The following is a 27102-nucleotide window of genomic DNA, read 5'->3' as shown; positions in this document are numbered from 1 at the left end:
TTCACAGGTGAATTCTATCAAACATTTAGAGAAGAGCTAACACCTATCCTTCTCAAACTCTTCCAAAACAGAGCAGAGGGAGGAACACCCCCAAACTCATTCTACAAGGCCACCATCACCCTGATACCAAAACCAGACAAAGATGTCACAAAGAAAAAAAACTACAGGCCAATATCACTGATGAACATAGATGCAAAAATCCTCAACAAAATACTAGCAAACAGAATCCAACAACACGTTAAAATGATCATACCCCATGATCAAGTGGGGTTTATCCCAGGAATGCAAGGATTCTTCAATATACACAAATCAATCAATGTGATACAGCATATTAACAAACTGAAGGAGAAAAACCATATGATCATCTCAATAGATACAGAGAAAGCTTTTGACAAAATTCAACACCCATTTATGATCAAAATCCTCCAGAAAGTAGGCATAGAGGGAATTTTCCTCAACATAATAAAGGCCATATATGACAAACCCACAGCCAACATCATCCTCAATGGTGAAAAACTGAAACCATTTCCACTAAGATCAGGAAGAAGACAATGTTGCCCACTCTCACCACTGTTATTCAACATAGTTTTGGAAGTTTTAGCCACAGCAATCAGAGAAGAAAAAGAAATAAAAGGAATCTAAATTGGAAAAGAAGAAGTAAAGCTGTCACTGTTTGCAGATGACATGATACTATACATAGAGAATCCTAAAAATGCTACCAGAAAACTACTAGAGCTAATCAATGAATTTGGTAAAGTAGCAGGATACAAAATTAATGCACAGAAATCTCTGGCATTCCTATACACTAATGATGAAAAATCTGAAAGTGAAATTAAGAAAACACTCCCATTTACCATTGGAACAAAAAAAAATAAAACATCTAGGAATAAACCTATCTAAGGAGAGAAAAGACCTGTATGCAGAAAACTATAAGACACTGATGAAAGATATTAAAGATGAAAAAAACAGATGGAGAGATATACCATGTTCTTCAATTGGAAGAATCAACATTTTGAACATGACTATACTACCCAAAGCAATCTACAGTTTCAGTGGAATCCCTACCAAACTACCAATGGCATTTTTCACAAACAAGAACAAAAAATGTCACAATTTGTATGGAAACACAAAAGACCCTGTATAGCCAAAGCAATCTTGAGAAACAAAAAAGGAGCTGCAGGAATCAGGCTCCCTGACTTCAGACTATACTCCAAAGCTACAGTAATCAAGACAGTATGGTACTGGCCCAAAAGCAGAAATACAGATCAATGGAACAGGACAGAAAGCTCAGAGATAAACCCATGCACATGTGGTCACCTTATCTTTGATAAAGGAGGCAAGAATATACAGTGGAGAAAAGACAGCCTCTTCAATAAGTGGTGCTGGGAAAACTGGGAAGCTACATGTAAAAGAATGAGATTAGAACAGTCCATAACACCATACACAAAAATAAACTAAAAATGGATTAAAGACCTAAATGTAAGGTCAGACACGATAAAACTCCTAGAGGATAACACAGGCAGAACACTCTATGACATCAATCACAGCAAGATCCTTTTTGACCCACCTCCTAGACAAATGGAAATAAAAACAAAAACAAATGGGACCTAATGAAACTTAAAACCTTTTGCACAGCAAAGGAAACCATAAACAAGACGAAAAGACAACCCTCAGAATGGGAGAAAATATTTGCAAATGAAGCAACTGACAAAGGATTAATCTCCAAAATTTACAAGCAGCTCATGCAGCTCAATAACAAAAAAACAAACAACCCAATCCAAAAATGGGCAGAAGACCTAAATAGACATTTCTCCAAAGATGATATATAGATTGCCAACAAACACATGAAAGAATGCTCAACATCATTGATCATTAGAGAAATGCAAATCAAGACTACAATGTGATATCATCTCACACCAGTCAGAATGGCCATCATCAAAAAATCTACAAACAATAAATGCTGGAGAGGGTGTGGAGAAAAGGGAACACTCTTGCACTGTTGGTGGGAATGTAAATTGATACAGCTACGATGGAGAACAGTACGGAGGTTCCTTAAAAAACTACAAATAGAACTACCATACCACCCAGCAATCCCACTACTGGGCATATACCCTGAGAAAAGCATAATTCAAAAAGAGTCATGTACCAAAATGTTCATTGTAGCACTATTTACAATAGCCAGGACATGGAAGCAACCTAAGTGTCCATCGACAGATGAAGGGATAAAGAAGATGTGGCACATATATACAATGGAATATTACTCAGCCTTAAAAAGAAATGAAATTGAGCTATTTGTAATGAGATGGATAGACCTAGAGTCTGTCATACAGAGTGAAGTAAGTCAGAAAGAAAAAGACAAATACCGTATGCTAACACATATATATGGAATTTAAGGAAAAAAAAAGGTCATGAAGGACCTAGGGGTAAGACAGGAATAAAGACGCAGACCTACTGGAGAACGGACTTGAGGATATGGGGAGGGGGAAGGGTGAGCTTTGACAGGGCGAGAGAGAGTCATGGACATATACACACTAACAAACGTAGTAAGGTAGATAGCTAGGGGGAAGCAGCCGCAAGGCACAGGGCTATTAGCTCGGTGCTTTGTGACAGCCTGGAGGGGTGGGATACGGAGAGTGGGAGGGAGACGCAAGAGGGAAGACATATGGGAACATATGTATATGTATAACTGATTCACTTTGTTATAAAGCAGAAACTAACACACCATTGTAAAGCAATTATACCCCAATAAAGATGTTTAAAAAAATAAAAAATAAAAAAAAAATAAAATAAAAAAAGATGTGGCACATATATACATTGGAATATTACTCAGCCCTAAAAAGAAATGAAATTGAGTTATTTGTAGTGACGTGGATGGACCTAGAGTCTGTCATACAAAGTGAAGAAAGTCAGAAAGAGGAAAACAAATACCATATGCTAACACATATATATGGAATCTAAAAAAAAGGTCATGAAGAACCTAGGGGCAAGATAGGAATAAAGACACAGACCTACTAGAGAGTGGAGTTGAGGATACGGGGAGGGGGAAGGGTGAGCTGGGACAAAGTGAGAGAGTGGCATGGACATATAGACACTACCAAATGTAAAATAGATAGCTAGTGGGAAGCTGCTGCATAGCACAGGGAGATAAGTTCGGTGTTTTGTGATGACCTAGAGGGGTGGGAGGGAGGCTCGAGAGGGGGGGAGATGGGGGATATATGTATACATATAGGTGATTCACTTTGTTGTACAACAGAAACTAACACAACATTGTAAAGCAGTTATACTCTAATAAAAATGTATAAAAAAGAAGAAGAAGAGGAGATTAGGACACAGACAGACACAGACACATACGAAGACACAGAGAAAAAACAGTCACCTACAAACCAAAGAGAGAGGCCTCAGAAGAAATCAACTCTGCAAACACTTTGATCTTGGATGTTGAGCTTCCAGAATTGAAAATAAATATCTACTGTTTTAGCCAAAAAAAAAACACGTATGGCAAAAAATTTTTAAATTGCAACTCATATGATAGATGAAGGCTAATGTTCTTTATAAATCAAAGAGCTTCTACAAATCAATAAGAAAAAAATACTACACTCTAACAGGAAAAAATGGGTAAAGGAAATGAACAGTTCATAGAAAAGGAAGTACATGGGTCTGAAACAGACAAAAAGATGTTCAACCTAATAACAGAAATGCACAATTAAACTATAATCAGATTCCATTTTCTACTTATCAAACTGTCAAGTTTTATCACACCCTGTGTAGGCAAAGGTATGAAGAACCAAGCACACTTACGTGTTGCTAGCCAGAGTGTAAACAGCTACAGCCTCTATGGAGACAATTTGGTAATATCTATCAAAATTCAAAATGTTCATACCTTCTCACCAATCATGGTACTTCTAGGAATTTATCCTACAGATATACCTGCACATGTATGAAACGATATATGCACAAGGATTTTTCTGCAGCACTCTTTGTGAGAATGGAAACAACTTAAGTGCCTCTCAACTGGTCAAATTAATTACAGTCTTAGACTACAACAGAATTGTTTTTTAAAAAACGGATGCAGTTCCATTTGTACTGATATGAGATACCAGGAAATATTTTTAAACAAGTAAGATGGTAGAAATATATATATAGTATGCTACCATTTGTTGACAAAATATAGATGCTGTGTATGCACAGATTATCTTAAAAGATAAATATGAATCAGATAACAGTAATTGTCTCTGGGGAGGAGAACTAAGTAAATGAAGTATAGATAGAAAGGAGACAATTTTCACTGTATTCCTTTTTGTATCTTTTGAATTTGTACCATATGTATGCATTATCTATCCGAAATTAATTAAACAATTAACTTTTAGAGCTATATTACAAGTTCAGGAGTCGGTTGAATGTGTTTGCAAAATGCAAACATTAGTTGGAACTCTGTAAAGTAACTTCTCTAGGAATTTTATAATTCAACAATTTGTGTTGGATGGAAGGAAGGGGTGTACATGTGCTCAAGGTAAGCTGAGGGGCTGGTCACCACAAGGAGTGGCTGTCCTCTGCACTGCCATGTCTAATACCTGGATCTACACATGTTTTCTCCCAGGAAAAGGGGGCAGCATGTGTACAAACAATATGGAGGAACCCAGTGCCGTGACTCCTGGAAGCAGCCTACAGATGGTGCTGTCACTGCAGTGCACAACAGATGGCTAAGTATGAATTGTTTTTTAAAAACACAGTGGGCTCTTACTGTTGGCAGCACCAACATTCAGCTAGTCAATCAACACCATTTAATGTGAACTGTGAACAGAGCACACTGCTGGGCCCTATGGGGACCAGCTAGTAAAGTAGTGTTCCCCATACCTGCCTGGGCACAGTAGACCTTCTGAATCGGAATCTCTTAAGAGGAGCCCGTGAATATAAACTCCAACAAGCATCCCAGTTGTTTTTCTATGATCAGTTAGGTTTGAAAAACATAATCATAAGATAGTGTGGGGTGAGAAGGGGTGGGCAGGAGAAACAGGAAAAAAGAAGAAAAATCCATGAGAACATAAACAACATGAAATACGAGAACAGCTAACTAAATAGTTTTAGCTATTGGAAGCCATTTATAAAACCTTAACCATAAACATGGAATTTTTTGTTTAAGATGAAAAATTTTGGTTAAATCAAGATTAAGAAGAACATTCTTTATATACTGACTTTTGGGTTTTTTTTAAACTTGGTAGATAAAAATTTTTGAACAGGACTATTCTTCATTTGATAAATGAGGATATTATGAGACTCAGTGGTAACTAAACATCACTATTAGTTCATAATAGTATAGAAACATAACATGAGGGCTGAATCCTGCTGACGCACGGAACTTAGGCTTTCCTGTAATTAGCATCTCACACAAAATCAAAGAGAGCCAAAGGATTCCAGCAGAAGGATCCTGCAGCTTTGTTTTCTCTGTAGCTAGTTACCCTCCCAAGTTTGAATGATACCATTTATATTTCAGGCAGAGAATCCCAGGAGCCTAGTAACATTCATTCATTCTTCTGGATTCTCTAAGCTCTCCTTTACCACTCAGAGGTCACATAGGCGGACAATTACTTGAGGTCCCATAGAACTGCCTGCACAGAATGGCGACTTAACGTTGTGCTTTCAAGAGCCCCTTTAAAAAATGGTTACATAGGGAATGTTTTTGCATCTTTTGTAAAACTGTTCTTAAAGACAATCACTACTATCTTGTTCAATAGCCCTTATATAAAGACCTACGTGAAAAACTCATCTTAGAACTGAATGTCAAGAAATATAATTGTCTCTCTTAGTGAAGTGCTGTGTTTCCTTTTATTTAAAAAAAAGATGAGTTATGTAATCTCTTTCTTTCTCCCTCTTGCTCTCTCTCCCCACTCTCCTGTTTTCACTTTAGCTGCCAGGAAGTTCATATTCAAATTGTATGTTCCGTTGAGGTACTGTTCTTAGCCTATGCTTTCTGATACAACCTCCTTCTGCATGACCTGGCTCTTGCTCTTACAGGGTTGTTTTTAGTGGCTCTAGCGTGCCTGGGTCTTTTATTGTGAACTAGAATACTTTGGGAAATTGACAGATCATACGTTAGAAGTGAAGGAATAGGCTGGTTTTCCACTGACTGAGGTTTTACTACACAACCAGGAGGTGTATAGGATTTTCAATGATCAAAGTTAAGTCAGATTCATTTGGGAAGAAAATTCATTTAGAAAAAGCTGAATGCCAAGAATTTCAGTGGGAGCCGGGTGGGGGGGTGTGTGTGGATTATCTTCCGGTAACTCTCTCTCCCAAGGGCTCCCTGAAGAGGAATATTACAACTTGGGTCAGGAAAACAATACCATATGAAGATTGTCTATTACCTCTTAATTACTCAATGCATTTTCTCCCAGTCATGTCAGTTGTCCTTCCTGTCACCCTGTGAAGCAAGCACAGGGCAGGAATGACTGCCTCTTTTACCCATAGGTTGTGGAGAAGGTCAAATCATTTGCCCTTGGCCCTATGGTCAGTCATCACCTCTCCAGCTGAAAGCTTCGTAAAAACTTTTTAAAAAGAAAAAAATTCCGGGATTCTTCATCTCCTGCTCAGGCACTAAGTTCATTAGGAAATTCACCCTTATTTGTCCTTATTATATGGACAAAGTGGCAGTCATCCCCAGCTAGAATACCCAGCTGTGACAGACAATCCTGTTCCTGTCCCATCACGTGTAACCCCAAAAGCTAGAAGAAGCAGGAGCTCACGAGTCCAGCACCGAGAGCCTCACCCACGCTGGGGAGGCTCCCAGGGAGGGTGGCCCGGGAGGGTCTCCCTGCCCACAGCCTTGGCCGGGGCTGGGGAGCAGGAAGTTCACTACCAACCACTTCTGTGGCGTATTGAGTCTCACAGATTTGTCATTCAGTACACAGCTTCTTTCTGCACAGCCTACACAGCTAAGCCCTGTACTATATTTCTCGCAGTTTTCCCTCCTCCACCCACAGTTCTGCTGACTTCTTTCCACACAGGAGAGACAGAACAGCTGAGGAAACAGCAGAGCGGTGGAAAATTTTTGCAAGTGTTTTGAGCCCACCCAACCTGAGGAGAGCATTCAAAGAAAAACAGGAAAGGGTGAGTAGGAGCTCCCACAGCCCCCGCACACAAGCCGGGGATTGTCACTCCCGCCCACCCCCAAGCCCAGTAGGGGCCGACTGCTGGGACAGAGCCGCAGTGCCCACACACCAAAATATGCAAATGTATCTTCTGTAAGGATGAGGGAATGGAGGCAACTGCTCGGCTATTTCAGACACCACATCATGGAACTCGGAGCACAGTAGGCACATTGCATTCAAACACCTACTCTGAGAGGTTAACCAGCAACTTTGGTCTTAGATTGGAATTTCTAGAGGCCATCATACGGGAGAGTGAATGCAGGTCCGAAGCTGGATGTGTTTCTGTTCTGGCAACCAAAATTAGACTCCCTAATCTAAAGGGTAATCAATGCCCTCCATGTGTGTATGTGCAATTTCATATTACTCATCCTTTTCTCCCTTTTCATTTCCTTTCAACTTCTCTTCCCACTCCAGACCGGAGCTTTTAAGTCTGTCTGTCTTTTCAGGGATTGAGGGTGAGAAAGAGATGTAAATTCATTTAGTTCTTAGTCCTGTTGGGTTCTCCATCTCTCCTTTGCTAGAGATTCCAGCCAGTTAGAGGACTCGGAGTTGGCAAGGGCAGAAGGAGACCGGCTAGTGCCATCATTCATCTACTCGTTCACTCATTAAATAGACCTTTAATAAACAGCTGCATAGATAAGGTTCCTGTCCTTACCCATTTTTTTGTGGGGTTTCTTTTGTGGTTTGTTTTCTTTTCTTTTTGCATCTGATTTAGAATAGGGGTTTTGCATAGAACCTAAAATGTATGTAAGGGTTATGTAACCAATGGATCAACAAGATTATCAGTGTCCTTCCCTACAAGTGATCCATGAAAAGGCTTCCAGTCCACAGGTTAGACTAGTCTTATCTCCTACTTAAGTATCCAAGCACTAAAATTAACTCATTCACCATTCTTCTTTACTTTGTTGGCACAGTTTATGTTTTTTCCCATTGTGAATAGGAGATTATCCTCAAAGCTGACCTAACTTTTTTTGTTGGTGTCAATATTATGTGTTCAATGTTGATGATATTTACCCATCCAGGTAACACATATGTATTGAGTAGCTACAATATGCCAGATGCTGTCTCAGGCACTGACGCTGCCACTTTAAATAATAATCCCTTCATGGAGCCAACAAGTGAGCGGGATCAGACAATCCTTGGCTTGCTGTTCTTTCCAAGACACAAAATGACTTTAATTATGCACTGCTATGCAGAAAAACAAAGTGAAGAATGTGGTTCTAATAGAATGGAACAGTAGGGATTGTTTGCCTTTGTTGGCTAGGGGTGATCAAGTGTTGAGGTTCTTTGTTTATCAATTCTACTGTCTGACTAGCTGTCTACAACTGACATCCTAGAGATTGGGCCATATAGATGATAGTAAATAGTTAATGTTTTGTTGGGTTTTGAACCATCAGACATTGTAGGGAATGTTTTAAAGTTGGCTGTAAGAACCAGATGGTCAAAGACCTAAGACACATGGCTACTCCAGAAGAGTAGAATTTTCCTTCCCTCCTGAACTCTTAAATTGGAGAACAAAAGGGATACAGATGCGTTTTGCAGCACTGGGACTCTGAAATTAAGGATGAATTATTTCACAGTCTGTTGATGCCAACCAGAGGTATAAGGCATTGAGGTTTCTTGTATTCGTGAGGGATCACAGGGTAGTGATTTGTGGCCAACACAAATGTGCTTGCCTCAAAAAATTACCTATTGTAAGATTCAGCAGGGATCCAGAGAGGCTGGAGAGTCATCCCTGGGCTGTGGATTGAACATACCATTCTACCTCCTGGCACTGAGGGGTCTTTTAGCACCTAATTGGAAAAGAGCTCCATCTCCAACACAGCCCCGAACTGTCAACAAGCCTTCTGCATGTGGAATTTCCCTTCACTTCTAGTTTGCTAGACCCCATCCATTCAATAACAAAGGATTCTTGTAGTGTTCCGTAACTTCTACAAACTTCTGCTTATCCAGCCTCTCAAATGCTCTCCTTTGGCAAGAAAAATAAAAATGAACCCACTGGCAAAGTCTCACAGGGATAAACTAATGACAAGTCAAGTCATGTTTTAATAAGCTCAACTTTTGTCTTAATGAAATTGGTGGATGGCCATTTTTTCCCTAGAAATGGAACCGTCAATGATTTCTCTGGCTTTGATGAAGGATTTGTTTGGAATGCATTATTCCCTGTTGATATCAAATGGACTTTTTTTTTTGAGGGCCCCAGGATGATCAGAGAAAGGAAAAACTTTAATTAAAGGGGTTTTGAATGGTACTGTATTCTCTCTTTACATCTATGTTTTTCGTGTGACAAAGGAAACCCAGGATACACGATAACTTCCAGTTGTCAGGCTGTTAAGGTATGCTAACTCAGTCTGTGTAATGACACAAGATTTAGAACTAGTGGAAAGAATAAGACAAACCTGAGTGTGCATCCTGACTCCAAACTCTCACTCCGTCATTTAATACCTTGGCCAAATTATTTAACCTCCCTGAGTCTCATTCAATGGAAGTCATGACCTCCCTCCTAGAATTGTCGAGAGGGTTAGATGAGATTTAGCACAGCTCCTGGCATGTTGAAGGCCCTCGGTGATGCCATTCCCCCTTCCATCCCCCCAATTCCCTTCTCCCTGTAGCTGCATTTATGAGATGACATCACAGTTCCCTCAGTGGGATGGCTACTAGGTCTCAGGGTTTCTCTCAGATTTCTGCTGATTTAAGAATCCAACTGTGCTGGTATTATTTATGCACATGTCAGCTGGGGACCGATGCTATAACAAGGATGAGTCACTTCAGAGCATTCCTTCACAGTCTCATCTTGCCTCAGAAAGAACTGGGCTTTCCTCACTGATGGTGAAGAACGACGGGAGAGATTGCCCTGGGACTCAGGCACTCCAGACCAAATGCTCTCCTAGCATCAAGAGTCTTTTGCAGAGAATGTCCAGGACTCTCCTGGGTGACACTCAACAGTGGTTAGCAGCTTGGACTGTGAAATCTAACAAGACGAGGTTTGAATCCTGATTGCCACTCACTAGCTGCTAGCGTCTCAGAGCATATGTTTTCTCTCAGAGTTCGTTTGAGGATTAAATAAGGCAACATACATAAGGCACTTAGAATAGTGACTTGGCACATAGTAAATGCTCAATAGAAGCCAGTTATAATCTCTTTCTCTTTGTCTCTGTCTTTGTCTCCCTCTCTCTCCCTCTTTTCTCTCTCTTCCTCTGTCTCTCTGTTTCTGTCTCTGTTGGTCTGTCTGTCTGTCTGTCTCTCTCTGAGTTAACCTCTCGGCTATTTGCTGATCATTGAAACCTGCCTTCTAGCAATTGGCACATTAACAGATATGTTGTTTCTTGTACATTTACTACGTTCTCACTTCTGCTGAAATGTCTGCATCCCACCTATACACACTCCACTCAACATTAATTTGTCCTTTGATCGTTATTTTGTGAAGCCTGCCTTCACATACTTGAAAGAAGCTATAATTATTGCTCAGTCGTATGAAACCTCAAATCATAACTAAATAAATAGCTGTTGATTGATAATGAAAATAATCAAGAGCTGAAATAATATACTTTATTAAAAAGCTGTCTAATTTCATACCATTATTTCCAAGTTCCATATCCTGCCAAAATAGTTTATCTCAGTAAATTTGGTTTAAAAATATCCCTATCAAAATATGAATATTAATAATAATGATTTGACTCTTCATCATGGAACACAAAGTTGCCCTATTGCCATGGATTGGAGGTTAAGAAGTCAATGAAGTAACAGTAAACGAAGTAACATTTACCAAAGGTCCTCTGGATGCACAGCCCTTTATAGATAAATTTTAGCTTCATAATTTTAGTGAGAGAGCTTTACATTTCTTTTTTCCAGAAAAAGTCTCTAGCTTCTTCATGCTCTTGAAGAGGCAGGTATATCTCTGTGGTAATATATATGTCATTAGGTCCTTTATATTACCAATATATCACAGAGACATTCAAATTTACATTATATACAAGCTCGCTATTAGTTTCCTGAGTTAGGTGGTACCTATTCTGATCTAACTACTAAAAAGCAGATAACGTATGCATATATCCTGTCTAATGACTCAAGTTAAATATACCTCAAAGAATGTTCTATCTTACTAAAATTCACACATATTTTTCTTACAAGGGAGTGATTATTCTGCATTGCAGCATGTGTTTATTACAAACTTAGAGTTCATCCACGAATAGTGATGGAATTGCAAATCAAGTCAACGGCTTAATTAGCTCAGGAGGATTTTACGAAGCTTTTCTCCCTCTGTGAGCATAAGCTTAGAGGTTAGCTTGGAGGCCTGCGCTGGGTTCCTGGCACCCCACGCTCTCCCCATGGAGAGGGATCTTTACCTGAGGCCCTCGCCCTCGGGAGAGTGCTGTCTGCAGTACTCCAAAGTGTAGGTCTCGGTGGCCTCTGGGTTGGCAGGCCGCCATCGGATGGTGGCCGTGTTCCAACATACAGTACAGTCCTCGGCACAGATCACAGGGGTGGAGGGCGCTGCAGAGAGAGAACCAAGTCAATTGTGGAGCAGTCTATGGCAGTTCTGCTTCCCTGGTACTCTGGGAAGAATGCTTGGGCATGATTTTATTTTAATTTTTGACTAAAAAATACATTCTGGGTTGAAAATCCAAAAGGTATAAAAATGTATACAGTGAAAAGTCTCCCTCTCACCCCTGCCTTCCAAATTGCCCAGTTTTTACCCATCCCCAAACAGTCTCTAAAAGTAGCTTCCTATAAATCCTACCAGAGCTTCTTCATACATATACAAGTAAATAAAAGTATTCTTGTCCCCTTCCTTTACACAAAAGTTAGCCATGACTTTGCCATCAATAGGTGCTCAATAAATACTTGTTTTAAAAGGCAAGAAGAAAGGATAAACCAGTGGAGGTAAGTTAACTGCCTCAGAGGGGTATCCAAGACAGGCCAGGGCAGGCACAGTTAGAATTATCTTAAAGGTGGGCTTCCCTGGTGGCGCAGTGGTTGAGAGTCCGCCTGCCAGTGCAGGGGACACGGGTTTGTAACCCAGTCCGGGAAGATCCCACATGCCACGGAGTGGCTGGGCCCGTGAGCCATGGCCGCTGAGCCTGCGCGTCTGGAGCCTGTGCTCCGCAACGGGAGAGGCCACAACAGTGAGAGGCCCGCGTACCACAAAAAAAAAAAAAAAAAAAGAATTATCTTAAAGGCAATGCAAACTCAGCTTATCCTACACCTGCTTCAGCCCCCTGTGAAAAGGTTCCATCATGGGAATGCATTCCCAGATGAATACCATTGCTGAGAAACATTTTGGGGTCTCCCAGCACCTATATGAGGAAGCCTGAGCTTCTTACCTTAGCAAATGTGGACTCTATACACTAGCCTTTCTCATCTCATGTCTCCCCTCTCCTTGTTTTTAAGTCAAAGAAATAATTCTTTGACTTAAAATAATAATAAAAATTCTTGTTGTATCCTGCACACTCCATACTCTTTCTTACCTGGGCACCTGTCCTCATTTGTCTTCTTCAAATGGAATACACTCCTTTAACACATTATTCCTACTGATCCTTTAAGGATTCCATTCAGACATCAGTTCTAGGAAGCCATTCCTGACCCTGTCCCTGCCCTGGCCTGTCTCAGATACTCCTCTGGAGTGTTGTGGATCACGGCCCTTACCACACATTTTTTATAATCTTTTGTTTTGTGTCTCCCACACTTGAGTATGAGCTTTGTGAGAAGAGCCCAGTCTTATTTCTTGTTGTAAACCCAGCACTGCATAATACCCAGCGCACAATAGGTGCTTAACAAATGCTTATTGGTTGATCTTAATAGTCTGTGAAGAATTGAGTATTGCCTCCTAACATCCCCTTAACATCTCTTTACCTGTTCTAAAAATTGCCCTTTCGCTGGGCAGGCTACATCCGGTGAAATTCACAGCCATTACCCATACTTGATAGCATCGGTCAGGTTCTAAATCTTCAAAAACGCAGTAGCTTTCTTTCACCGTCACTCTGTATTCTTCTACCAAATCTAGCATAAAACACAATCATAAACTCTAGGGTATCTTCCTAAGTTAGTTGAAAGTTATATTTATTGGAAAAATGACACATTTTTCAGTGGGAAACACACACTGATAAACTTACAGATACTACTGTGTGATAGATAACACTTTAGAACACTTAAAGCAACAGCATTCTGAAAGATATTTAGAGTGACACAGTATTACTTGTGAACACTTACCAGAAAATAATAGTATAGTATATTATTATAGTATAATATTAATATAGTATAATAATATACTAATAGCATATTAGTAAGATCCTGAGCTTCATATTCTGCAATTAAAGTAACTTATTTCAATAGCACATACTACAATTGCAGAGTTTATGTTAACTTAAATCTCAGTAATACATTCTCAAGAAAATTCTTAAGAAGCAATGCCAATATTTCGGGAGAGTATGTAATAAAATAAGGACAATCCCATGTTTTCTAAATTTATGATGTTAAAAAGCGTCTTTACAGATTAGTAAATCATTTGTATTCAGTATGGTTTTCAAAGTTTCAAATCCTGCTTCCTTCTCATGAATTCCAGAATCCTTTCACCTAGAGATTTCCACAATTTATAGAAATACTTAAACACCTTTGATAGAGCATAAACTATTCTAAGAAATAACTTTGTTTAGTCAAGACGTTTCCTAAAATTACTTACATTATTTTCAAGATGTTAGTAGTAAATATTACTCAATAACATTCTGAACACCTGCCCCTTGGGCCAATCTGATTATTCTTACTGAAATTTTCTCTCCTTTTAAAAGAACAATTTTCTTTTCTAAATTAGCCTATGGTAATTCCAGTTATCCTCTCTTATTACTCTATGATGTTACATCTTCAAAACCCCTCCAGTTAAGAAACCCAGATTGTTCCCTTTTAAAGTAAATTTAAGAGATCTTCAACTCAGAAGGTTTCTTCAACTGCATCTCTCTTTCCCAATGAGCTATACTTTCTGTGCAGAAAGTCTGGCTTAAATAATGTCATAAAGACATATACACTGAAAAACATTTCCCCATAACCTAGAACTTGTGACTGCAGTTTTCAATGGAATTATCCTTTTAGGCTAAGTCCTGTTGGCCTGGTACTCCTTTTAACAGAGCACATAACATATGTTACTGGAGACCTATTACTCACAGCATGGTATCACAGTCTAGACCATCAGATTAATGAACTGGCATCAGCAGAGTTCAAGGCATGGAATGAATGAGACACAGGACAGGTAAGTGGGGCATGGTGCGGGGGGTCGGGGGGCGGTGGCAGCGAAGCACTTTTAAAAAGCACTCCAGGAAATAAACAGTTGTTAAGAGGAGTCTTGGAGAGCCATGAAGTTCCATGATATAACTGGATATACACAGTGAAGTGTGGTATAACAGAACAAACACAGAGTCAAGCAAATAAAAACATAAGCTTTGGAGTCTGAAAGATCTGTATTTAAAACCTGCCCTGGTCCCGAGTAACTTGCGTGGTCTTGGGCAAATTATTTAATCTCACATCAGTTTTCTCATTTGCAAATGTGGATAAGGGCACTTTCCTTGTTGTGCTGTGACAGGTATATGGTAATAGGTCCCCAATAAGATAGGAGTTCTTATACACAAACTTAGCCAATGCTTTCTTACTTTTTTTCTAATTTAAGTAAGTATCATATGACATCTGAAAAGACTTAAATACTGGTTAACAGTGAAATACATTATAATTCATTCCTTATTACAAATGGGGGTCCTATGCCATGTCAGTCCTGTCACATGCTCATCTGATTTCCAAAATACATGGGTCTATCTTCAACAAGCAACACAGAATGCCAGCAGTCCCAGCTCTGATTCATCAGGAAGTACAACCTCAAACTGCCTGGCTTCTAGGTCTTATTAGAGGTCCTAGAGATATTTACAGAGGCTCAACTATATGACGTGCCACCCATTCACCCTCCTAAGCACTTTCACCTCTATCTTCGCATTCATTTGGGACACCAGAAGACTACACCATACAGTCTTCTCATGCCTTGAGAAGTGTGAACTCTGAATTTACCTTTATAGTTTGTTTTCAGCTTTTATCAAAGGTGGATCTGAGAAATGCCAACCATGACATCCAATGCTGCATTTGCACTAAAATTACTGTGGAGGACAGTGTCCTATATACAGCTCATTTCTCCTCTACAAAGTGGCACACTTTATACTTGTCTTTTAGACTTCAGTACTGATTGAAACTTTGTTTTCAACACTTTGGTACATTACCTCCTGCCTGAAAATGAGAATCACTTAATTTCTCCTGTTAACCTGAATACTCAAAGCCAAATCTGAATTTCAATTACAGTATTCATGTTGATCGTTAGGATGATATTTATGCATTTTTGTTTTCCTTGATCCTGATTTCCAAATTTTGCTTACATGTTATTTCATTATACGATTGTTGGTTCATTGTTGTTTTTGTAAGTGGCTACAAGTGCTTTGTGGAAAGAGTCATAATATGTATATGTTTAAATATTACACATTAAGATATAGAAATGTACGTATGCATCTGAATTTGTGTTAGCAATCCTACCATTTGCTTCCTGGTCATCTTGTGGCTCCTCCATGCAGTAAACCTGGAATGAGTCAACAACATCTTCCTTGTTCACGCTCCAGTAAACTGCAATCGTTGTGCTAGTGGCAGAATTTGGTTCCTGAGGTTCTAATCTAGGAGGCTGTGGAACTGCAATATAAGCAAGATTTATTATCACTAATGCTGCTTTTATTGATTGATTTCTTTTTCTTTTTGCAAAAGTCACTTGTACTTACTGATAAAAATGGAAACAATACAGAAGTACATGGAGTAAAGCTGGAAGGGCTACCTTGTTCCCAACAGCCCCCAACCCTAAGGATATTCCTTGGAGGCAACCACTGTTACAGTTGAGTGTGCCTCCCTCCAAAATGTCTTGTCTGCATGTGTACATATATACATATAATATACATAGAAATAAACAAAAAATGGATCTCCCAGTGGGATCACTTGATAATATTCTTCTGTAATCCTATATTTAGAGCAATAAACTTATACAAGTTAGAGGATTCATCAAATGATTTGGTTTTCCTTCAAAACAAAACTTTGAGAACGCATTGCTAGATAACCAATGTTGTATCCTTCTACATCAGTATAGAAACTATATTCAAATAGAGACAAATGAAACCCTTTTTAGCTATAGTTGCTATATCATCAAGGCTGACAAAGACTTGCATGAATAAAATATCAAAATATACTTTCTGAAACTACTATCCCATTTTTCCATCTCCAACATGACTATATCTACAACTTTTTAAAACAAAATGTAAAAATTACATGGGGGAAAAGGTACCCTATTAACTGATTCAAATATAAGGTTTAGATATCTAGTATAAATCCATTGTTCTGAATTTTAAAGACAACAATATTCTCAAGTGTTTTACTAGAGATTTCAAAGGTTTATAATTATGCATATTGAACATTAACAGCATATACGACACCATAAATCAAGCTTCTATACAATTCTCCTCCAAAATTTTTGAGATATAAAAGCATTGAACATAGTTTACAAATTAGAGGAAAAGGTTATTCCCATAGCTGAAAAGATGTCCTGTTTTTAAATTTATTTGTGTTGTTATTTTCCTGTCAACAATTTCCTGAGGGATGAGCTTGCTAAATAATACAGGCCAAATTTTATGAGATTACTTTATTAAAAGTCAACACTGAAGGGAAAGAAAACAAAGGTTAGTTCAACAGGGAAGTGGAAAGTAGAAGAAATAAATGGGTCTAAATTTAGTAAATGGAACAAAAAGAGACACATTGAAAAGATTCAATAAAGAGATAAAGACCTGAGGAAATACACAGTTATGAAAAATGAGAAGCAGGATAAGAGAGTGGGCAAGTGGGCTTTGGAGCAGAGAGGCTGGCCTAAGGTTAAATGCCAGATCCCCCACTTAGGAGCTGTGTTATCTCAGCTTCAGTTCCTCCATCTTTAAAAATAGGAAAACGACAATAATACCATTTCCTCCCAGGGTTGTTTTAAAAAGCAAGATAATGTATATTAAGTGCTTAGCAATGTATCTGACACATAACTGGTGTTAACATTCAGAAAGCAACATGGCCTTTTTCAGGGGCACAGAAAATGGAGGGGAGAAGGCAGGAAGCCCCTGAAGACGGGAGTTGAAGTAGAGACCCATCATCTGGTAAATCACAGAGGGACCACAGAGGTAAGACATGCTGGGAGCCTGCATGATAAGGCAGGAAGCCTGCCTGTCAGAGCACCTCCGCAAGGACTGATAGTGGTTCAGAGACTCGTTTATACTATCTTTGACTCTTCTGTCTTCCCAGCAGGAAATCAGTGTCACATTGTAAAGGAGTCCATCCGGATAAATGTAGTTCAGTAAATTTTCATGTTGCCCAGGTTTATGGAAGAGCCAAGCAGACTGATTCTTATCAATCATCTTTGAAGCAGTGCTGGAGAACTTCTTGAGGCATGAACAACGAAAATGCTGCTTTCTTCTCTATGAATTATAAATTGAGCTATAGCTGCTTTTTAAAACTGGCAACATCTTTTCAAAAATCTCTCTCTCAGGTAACTTAACGAACTTAAAGTTGATAATTGACCCCCAAATCAACAAATTTTAAGGAATAAGCAGTTGTAGGGAATTAAATAAAGAATGTAGGCTAGAAATAATTTTGTACTTAATCTACTCCTTTAAAAACATTAAAATTAAAACATCTTTTTTCAAAACAAGAACCACTTTTATTCTTCAAAGTATTCTAAAACTAAGAAGGGAGTATGAATATTCCATAGATGTAATCTAATAACAGTTGGCTGGATTTATAATTCCTGTGCGGCAAAAGGACATCTGAAGCTCAGATTTTATACGTTAGCAATGCTATTTACACTTCTGTAGTAATAAACTTGAGTAGGAGTAATGCCAAAAACTGCAAAATGATTTTAAGGCTTCTTTGCCAGAGGCTAAGGAGCTAGGCACAGCATCACCCCATGGATTCCCTCTGCCTGACAGTGTGCCCATAAAGAGCTGTCATGCTCGGCAAGCTAAGCATTAGATCAACCTGCACTTCAGTACCTGTGGTGGAGACAGATTCCCACTAAACCTAGCTTTCAAAAAAGTCCCCAGGAGAACAGCATTATTTGCAGTAGCCAAAATGTGAAAGGAACCCAAAAGTACATTGATGAGTGAATCGATAATGGATAAGCAAAATGCAGTATACACATCCAATGGAATTTATTCAGCTTTAATAAGGAAGGGCATTCTGACACATGGTACAACACGGATGAACTTTAGGACATTATGCTAAGTGAAATAAGCAGTCACAAAAAGACAAATACTGCATAATTCCACTTATATGAGGTACCTAGAGTACTTTAAATTCATAGAGACAGGAGGTAGAATGGTGGTTGCCAGAGGCTGGGGGGAGGGGGTGGGGGCAGGAGGAATGAGGAGTTGTTATTTAATAGATACAGTTTCAGGGCTTCCCCGGTGGCGCAGCGGTTGAGGGTCCGCCTGCCGATGCAGGGGACACGGGTTCATGCCCCGGTCCGGGAGGATCCCACATGCCGCGGAGCGGCTGGGCCCGTGAGCCATGGCCGCTGAGCCTGCGCTCCGCAGCGGAAGAGGCCACAACAGTGAGAGACCCGCGTACCGCAAAAAAAAAAGATACAGTTTCAGTCTTGCAAGATGAAGAGAATTCGGGAGATGGATTAGTGGTGATGGTTGTACGATGGTGGCTTCAACATGGTTAAAATGGTAAGTTTTATTTTACGCATATTTTACCACAATTTTAAAAAAAAGGTCTTAGGAGCAGAGTCCAGGAAGCCTTGGATGTCACTAATCTATAGTTACCCCTCCTTTCACAGCAGTGCACTCAGCCTCTTTGGTGTAGAGCAGTGGTTCAAGTGCAAAGACTCTGAAGCCAAACTCCACTCGCCACACACCCCCCAAACAGCTGTGTATCTAGGGCAATATGAGAGGTGTTTCTCTGTTCCCTTTATTTCCTCACCTGTCAAATGGGAATAACAATAAAACCTACCTCCTAGAGTTGCTGTGAGATTAGATGACGGTCTAATTAGATAACAGTCTCCACACTGCCAGGCATCATGTAAGCACGGAAGAAATGTTAGGGGCTGCTCTGTTTCTCATCATAAAGTTTACATCCTTTCCTTATTGTATCTGTCTATTACAGTGATCAGATTAGCTTTTCAGGCATCCGGTGAGGACTTTATAGCTGAGAGATGTTGTTGGTCACAAAATGAGCAAAAGCTATCTAGCGGCAAGTCAACACCCTGGGCTCCAATTCTGGGAAGCAGATGTACAACGAGTGGCATTTATATCTCAGAGACCAGTTTCCCCATAACAGTTTGGGACTGCCACCTGCACTGTTTCTGAATGAATCATTAACACTTTGTGACAAATTTAACTCTGTGACCTCTAAAATATACAAAATGCCCTCTTATTGCCCATCAGATATTCAAAAGAATATCCTTCTAAATGAACAACAGCATATAACGAATCCCTTAAAAGCAAAAGAGCTACTTTCTTGACCAGAATTTCTTGGTTTGCAATCGCTGCTCTATTCAAATGCTTCTTAAAGACATTACAAGAAAATACCCTTTTGTTCTGAGATATTTCTAGAGAAAACCCGTTAGGACAAATGACTGAATTTTTCATTTTATATAGGGTTGATGGGTTTTGCGGGGGCGGGGTGGTTTTTGTTTTTCAGTTTTTTTTAAAGACACAGTAACCTTTTACTAGTTACTAAATTAAAACTCTTCCCACAGGAATGAAAGTTAATTGTCAATTTGAAAACAGAAGTTGTCTTTAAGGTTTGCTTTGGAAGACTGTAGCATCTTTTAAGGAGGGCATCTAAGTACATTTTACAGTAAGTGGAACTTGGATACTTCACTGAAACACAGCAGCTTTGAAAAATCTAAAGAAATGTCATTGTCTTGTTTGTTAAAATAGCACATTAAAAAATATTCTGAAGAGCCGGCAGGATGCTTTTCACAGCTGAGTAGGAGGCTCCTGGCTACAGAGCATGATGCTGAGCTGTTAGTTCTCTAAGTTAATCTGTTTAGTTGGAAAAAGGAAAAAGAACTCAATTGAAGAGGGGAAAACCACTCAGAAAGAAAAATCTGTTCAACACATATGAAAATATTTGATTTATCTTTCCTTCTATACCTGGCTGCTGGCATGAAGCAAATAATCTCTAGAAGAGAGAGAGAAATCCTCTTTTAAAAGGAAAAAAAAAAAAAAAAGAGAGAAGACCCTTCGATTCCATTGCTACTTCCTTCCACCTCCACAATATCCCAGCACAGTCATAAAGCTTCAAATGGAAATGCAGTTTATAACTGAAATGGTTTGCTAGTCTCACGCTTTATTTCAGAATCTAGCTTTAAATTTTTACAGCTAAGATTTTTCTTTTTCCAGTTATATTTCCTTACGTTCAAAAACTTTACAAAACAAATAAGAAAAAACTGTCAAATTTCATCAAGGTAAATAATATATTGAAGTTCCTACCAGCCATTTGTTTTAACATCTGGTCGCTTCTTGCCGAGCTGTCGTCATAATGTTCAAAAAGTGAAAACGCAACAGGCATTTTCTCTAAAGAAGCAGTGCTCTCCATTGCAGAAAGCAACCTATCAGGAGGAAATATTTCTATATAAGTCAAGAAATTATTAGCATACAAAATGAAAGCTCAGAACAGTTATTCAAAATGAAGTTGGTGGTGGTGGTGGTGGTGATGGTGGTGGTTTCTGTGAGGTGTTGTATCCAAAAAGAATTTAAACTGTTTCAAAATCTGGAAATATATGTATAAAATCTATTCACAGGATTCTTCAGTGCAACTGGTAATATTAGAAACTCCATTCCTATATCCTTAAATCTGAATAGATTCCATTGAATTATACAGTCTTAATTTTGCCTCTATAAAGTTAGTCCTAAAAATGATTACATTATAATGGTTGTTTATACTCTCTAAAGATAAAAATGTTTGGAGTCCATCTGGAAATTCACATACTGTGTGATATCTTTGCTGTTTTCAACCGTCACTATTATACATCTCACCATTTAGTCTTTCAAGAAAATATGTTCACCTACTATGTGCCAGGCACTGTTCTGGGTTCTGGGATACAGCAACGAAGGAGGAGAGTCTATCTATTCTTAAAAGACTAAATAAGCCACAGTATATAAATTAATAGCTTTCTTTATACTCAAGACCGTCTTAGGAGGGATGCCAACAAATACTCAGCATTGGTATCCAGGTGAAATCTGGGCTTAAAATTAAAAAAAAAAAAAAAAAGGTAGATTCTGAAGAGGGAAAAGGGGAAGGAAGAATTGCAAAAACATTTATCTTTAGCATGAGGGGCCTAAACTTTGGTTAGGCACTCTCCTCTGCGCACCTCACTCACAGAGGACTGGAATTACTTTCCAGAAATTAAGGCAACCACTAGGAACTCCATCAGCTTCATAATCATGGACGTTGGGGTTTGGGCAGCACAGACCCATCTCGAAGCCTCTCACCTGCTGTTGGAACTTTCTTCTCCTAAATACTTGTGTGTCTCCTTCCTCACTAAATTTAGATCTCTGTTCAAACGTCAGCTCTTCAGAGAAGGCAGCCCTCTCCCTTCTTCTATTCCTTACTCTGTTTTTTCCTCAAACTCATTACAACCTATTTGTTTTTTGTCTGTCTACTTCACCTGACTATAATCTACATGCAAAAAAAGGACTTTGCTGGGTTCACTACTGTACTGAAATGTGTTACTTGGCACATAGTAGGCTTTTAATAAATATATTTTGAATGAATAAGAGGACAAGGTTTCATTTGGATGAGAATATCAGGATCTCAGGTCTGGAAAATTTATCAATATGAGGGGAAAAGATTATAAAATATAACTGAAATATTTAGAGTGCCCACTATGCTTACTTGTGTTAGGAATAATAAAATTCACTGTCATCTGATTTGGGGGAGATGTTCCAGTAGGGGCTTGAAGTCCAGTAGGGGCTTCGAAGAGGAGGTGACATTTGGCTGAGTCTTAAAGAATAAGTAGGAGTTTCCTAGGCAGAAAAGATAGTACGGGTGTTGCAGAGAGAAGAACAGCATGAATAAAGGCATGGAGTTGTGAAAGAGGCACTCAAGGCCCAGAGGGGACCATGGGCTACCTTGAGAACAGGGAAAGGGAGACAGAGATGAAATAGAAAGGTGATTTGTGGCTTGACTGGGAAGTCTTTCATATCCACCAAGAGTTTCCATTTTGTTTTTTAAGGCAGGGAGAGCCACAGAAGTGTTTACACAAGGGAAGTTTAGAAGAGTACCCTGGCATGATTCTGAGGGAGGATCAGAGCAAATAGACTAGAGAGGTAGTGAGGCCAGTTGGGGGCACCCCACGACGCTCTTCATGAGGGAAGACAACACGAGCCTTAATTAAGGCTTTGGAGACGTAGAGGGTGGAAATGATAGGCTCAAAATGAATAAACAGGGGTGACTAGTGCACATACTAAGCCCTCTCAGTACATGTCACTGACGAAATGGAGGACTTTTTTGTAGCACAGAAGCTGTAGCTCTAGATAGAACACATAAAATGTTTGAATTTTCCCTTATGCACTGATCTGTTCAATTTTAACATCAGTGTGTGTAAGGGCATCTTCTTATGAGCAGGTCCTACAATGGTTGTGACTCTCTTTCATTATTAGAACACAAAATAGCAAAACAGAGGAAAAAAAATTATCCTCTTAACAGAACAGCATTTTCTAAGCAAATGTGTTTTTTAAAATATGCAAATTTTGAGTCTAAATATCCTTGACAGCATTCTTTAATTTAAGCATTTTCAGTGTCGAGAAAAATCATTTAATATATGAGCACTGCCTTTAGATATATAATATGATGGCAGGGGAAAAAAAAAGCAGCAAGGGGAAAAAACTAGGAGAAAAAGCTAGATAATTAGCATTTCTCATAGAAAGGAACACCAATGACATTGAGACTCTGAGGCAGAAGTTGTCTTGAGAATGTGAAAGGCTTCATTTTAGTGAAAAAATCAAGCTTCATCATGTGTGTGCACATTTAACAGGATTTTCTTTAATTGCTTATATTGCTTCACCAAATCCTGAATTTTGTCATCTTTTTTCTTTACAGAAAAATAATGGTTATCCCACGTGTATGTTCCTTTAGGCAACATGCAGCTTCTGCAAAGATTAATTCATCGTCAATTGGACAATGAGATCAAAATTAATTAAAATGACACACAGATGAACAAGTTCAAGCACAAAACCAAAAAAAATTGTATTTAGAATTAAATGCATGTCAATTCGTATTAGCAAGTTAATATTCTAATGTTTAGAAAAGTAAAAACGTGAAACTATAGCATTTTTAAAGGTAAACACATTTGCAAATTTTCATTCATCAAGTTTTCTTGCTGATCAGTATCTTCCACGAGTGAATGAAATATAATTAATAAGCAAATATGCCCCTACATTGTCCAGTGCATACGGAATGGCACTCTAAATCCATATACTTTGGGGGTAAAAATAAATATCAATAATACTTAGAAGAAATGTGTAATTTTTAAAAAATAAAGAAAACTGGGAGCAAGGCCTGGGTATCAGTTTCCAGACCTGCCCGGTGTGCCTCTGACTCCTGCGTGAGAACTGGTACATGTGCAGGTGCCTGGTCCCACCTGGATTCTCCTGTAGTGGATCTGGGGTGGAGGTCCAGAAGCTTTGGTTTAACAAACTGCACAGGTAACTCAGCAGCCAGTCTGGGGTACCACCAGGCCAGAGGACAGGTTGTTATAAACCAGAGGTTCTCAACCCTGCCTGTGCACTGAAATCACCTAGCAAGCTTTAAAAATACCCTGGCCACACCCCACATCACTTAAGCCAGAATCTCATGAGATGAGATAGAGGCATCAGCATTTTTTAAACCTCCCCGAGTAATTCTATTTATAACAGAGCCACTATAATACAACCCTTATTGATTAATGCCAATATTAATATACAAACTATTAAAGCATCTTGACAATATTCTGTTGAACATATTTTTTTAAAGATAAATAAGATTCATCTGTACAGTTTTCATTATCTAAAAAATCAGGTTTCTAATCCAAACCCATCTTTCTATATTTTAATATATCACAAATACACATTTCTGATTTGACTTTATGCTATTTCACAATTTGGCATTGAATGAAATGAACTGAAGATAATATTTTCAATTTTAGAAATTTACATTAAAGGGGTAAAAATGATTAAAAAAAAAAATTAGGCTGTAACAGGAGGAAAGACCTCAGGCCTGGCTATGAGGCAGAAGGGAAAACGTGTCGTATCAGTATGAGCACTTCACTATCAGATGCTCCAGACGATAAACACAGATCTGCTACGCGTTTTTATAGACACATCATTTCCTAATTTCTTGTTGAGTGCTTTGCCTTTTAAATGAATGAGGAACTTCTCTTAGATTGAGTGTTAAAAAACAACAACAAAAACAAAACAAAATCAAAAGAGGAAGATTCATTTAGGTGAGCTGAGCAGAAAAAGAAGATAAATTCATGCCTGTCTTCTGAAGGGAAAATGAGAGAACATTCCCTTAAGATTACATAAATCATCAAATTGCTCAAGGCAGATATGAATGATTCTTTCAAATACTCAAATTTAACCAGAAAGTCTAAGTATCTACAAAATGTTCTGTGTGCAGTGACAGGAAAGATAGCCTAGTCTAGATTAGGCTGGAAATACAGAATACATCTCAACGAAGCAGTTAAAAATCTACGTTATGATAATTGTTATTTAACTAAAGCACATGCAATTTCCTTTCAAAAGCTGTCATTTAGCTTTCAAAAGCACTGTATCTATAATAAAAGTGCAAATCCAGGAGCTCACTAAATGTATGCATTTTTTAACTGGCAGCTCATTTTCTATAAAGCATCAAAATATTAAAGTAAAGCATACAGTCATGCTAGTCTCAGTCGCCACTACATTGTGCCACATTTTCTATACCTTTCATTGATTTCCTCAAATGACTTATGGGGGAATGAGAGAGATTGAGAGAGGGGGAGGGAGGGAGGGAGGGAGGGAGGGAAGAAGGGAGGGGGGAGGGGAGAGAGAGAGAGAAACTAATTAACAACCAAAAGGAAAACCAACCTCAAGCATTAAGATCACGTATGTTCTAAAAGTCATTACTCCTCAGCTACCTTTGAGGCTGTTTCCTCTGGGGGGGCTTCATTCCAGGCAGCAAAGAAATTAGTGCTCAGAAGGGGTGGCGGACAGGGTCTGGGATGGAGGGGGCTTTAGTTTTACTCTCTACCATCAGCAAGGCCAGCAACAGTTGCTTCTGCTCTGCTTCTCTCTATTCATTAATAAATGGCTTAGCTTCCAGAATAGAATTCTCTGAAGCAAGGAAAGTGACTTAAATTCGTTCAATGTGGAAATAAAGCAAAATGTAATCAGTAGTTATCTCTGGGTGATACCTTCTCTGGGCTTTTCCGTACTTTCCAAATTTTCTGAAATGGATATACATTACTTTTATAAGCAGGAATAACATGCTTCCTTTTCTACAGCTTGTTCTTCTGGAGAGGAGAAAATATTTTATCAAACCAAGGTAAGGTTCTTAGGAAACACAAAGCACTTTATTAGTGCTAGACTTCCAAGGAGGTGCTTAATTTTAAAATGCTAAAGCTTTGCCTTAATTAAGCATAAAGCAACTGAATGATTTTCATCCTCCTTTGAGGATGCCATGTCCACCTCACCCAAATTTGCACTGGATGGAGGCAGCCCCAAAGGCAAATCAAAAGCCTAACATTGCCCCATTTGGCCTTGTTCTATCTCCAGTCTTTAGTAAAAGGCTGGGAGGATTGAGGAGCTTTGAAAGGGAGGTTCCCACTCATCATAAAATGGTGCTTTTCTCGTTTGACAATTAGGTTTAGGATTGCCTTCAGGGAAAACATCTCCATCACTCCTGGTTAATCCTGGCTCCATGGAGAACCAGTATTCTACTGAAGGTTCTAGGGAATTAGGAGAGCAAAGAGCTGTCTCTGTGAGTAATTTGAGGAGCACCCAAGGGACTCTCTGTCCACAAGGTACTTGTTTGAATTAAGGAATCTGATCACCAGGAAGACCCTTGTAAAAAGATCAACATGTTACCTGAGAGAGGTATCATGTCATCCTTTTGCATGCTGAAAGTGTACCAAAATGTTACTCTCCACTTGGTAAGGTTCAGAGGCAATGGTCCCTATGAGAGGTCATTTCAGATTAGGGAGTGGGAGTGGAGGCGGGGAGAGGCACTGGAAGATCAGGCCAGCACCCAAAGGGAGCACGGCATGAATAAAGTTTTTAGGCTGCTTTCCCTCCCTCTTAGAAGGTGACCAATCCATTGTGACAGAGCAGACAGATGATGCTGCGGCCTGGCTTCCGTGTGTCCTTCAACTGGATCTGGGTGTTACGGCTTTAAGGATTGGCTGGGCCTTTTCAATAGGCATGGGGCATGCCCTAATAACTTTTAAATGAGAATTATATAAACCCCACAAAGAGATATAAATCAACTTAGGGAATAGTAAAAGATGGGTTTTTTTAAAGTAAACTTGGGTCAGAGTGGGTTCAAGGTGTCTGGACCTGTTTGAATTGGTGCTTACAGTCAAGAAAACGGTCTCATCAAGCTCCTCGACTTCTCTCACGATGGTCTCCAGGGTGTCCTTGGCAGTGTCCATGCTCTGCAGAAAGTGGACCATCTGGTCATGTAGGAACTCCATCTTCTTTTTCTTCACTTCCTCAAAGCTCTGGGCTTTCTCATCATACTGCGCTAAAACCTTTTTCATCATTTCCTCATTCTGTTCTTCTAGGCTTTTCTCATTTTTACTACAGTTTTCCTTTAAAAACAAACAAAAAACCCCTTCTGAATGAAACAAGAAGTGCGTGTGTGTGTGTTTGTGTGTGTGTTTTAAGAGAAATAC

At 39.1% G+C, this 27102-nt stretch overlaps 1 protein-coding gene across 3 annotated transcripts in view; it reads right to left on the bottom strand.

Annotated features, from left to right (window-relative positions):
* Positions 1-27102, bottom strand: part of CMYA5 (cardiomyopathy associated 5) — a 105299-nt gene that overhangs the window by 18436 nt on the left and 59761 nt on the right. The window contains exons 4-9 of one of the 3 annotated variants that reach the window (XM_029217891.1): positions 26785-27018; positions 25154-25167; positions 20684-20802; positions 15702-15851; positions 12999-13145; positions 11492-11639 (exon numbers count right to left, since the gene is read on the bottom strand). In XM_029217891.1, the coding sequence (XP_029073724.1) occupies positions 11492-11639; positions 12999-13145; positions 15702-15851; positions 20684-20802; positions 25154-25167; positions 26785-27018 (812 nt within the window). Of the gene's footprint in view, positions 1-11491; positions 11640-12593; positions 13146-15701; positions 15852-20683; positions 20803-25153; positions 25168-26784; positions 27019-27102 lie in introns of those variants that run through there. The other 2 variants (XR_003792767.1, XR_003792768.1) reach the window with 2 other exon arrangements.

The sequence above is a fragment of the Monodon monoceros genome, unplaced genomic scaffold (genome assembly GCF_005190385.1).
Source record: "Monodon monoceros isolate NGI ecotype Baffin Bay Population unplaced genomic scaffold, NGI_Narwhal_1 Super_Scaffold_12, whole genome shotgun sequence".
Lineage (NCBI taxonomy): Eukaryota > Metazoa > Chordata > Mammalia > Artiodactyla > Monodontidae > Monodon > Monodon monoceros.
This window is presented reverse-complemented; position numbering and strand designations above follow the sequence as displayed.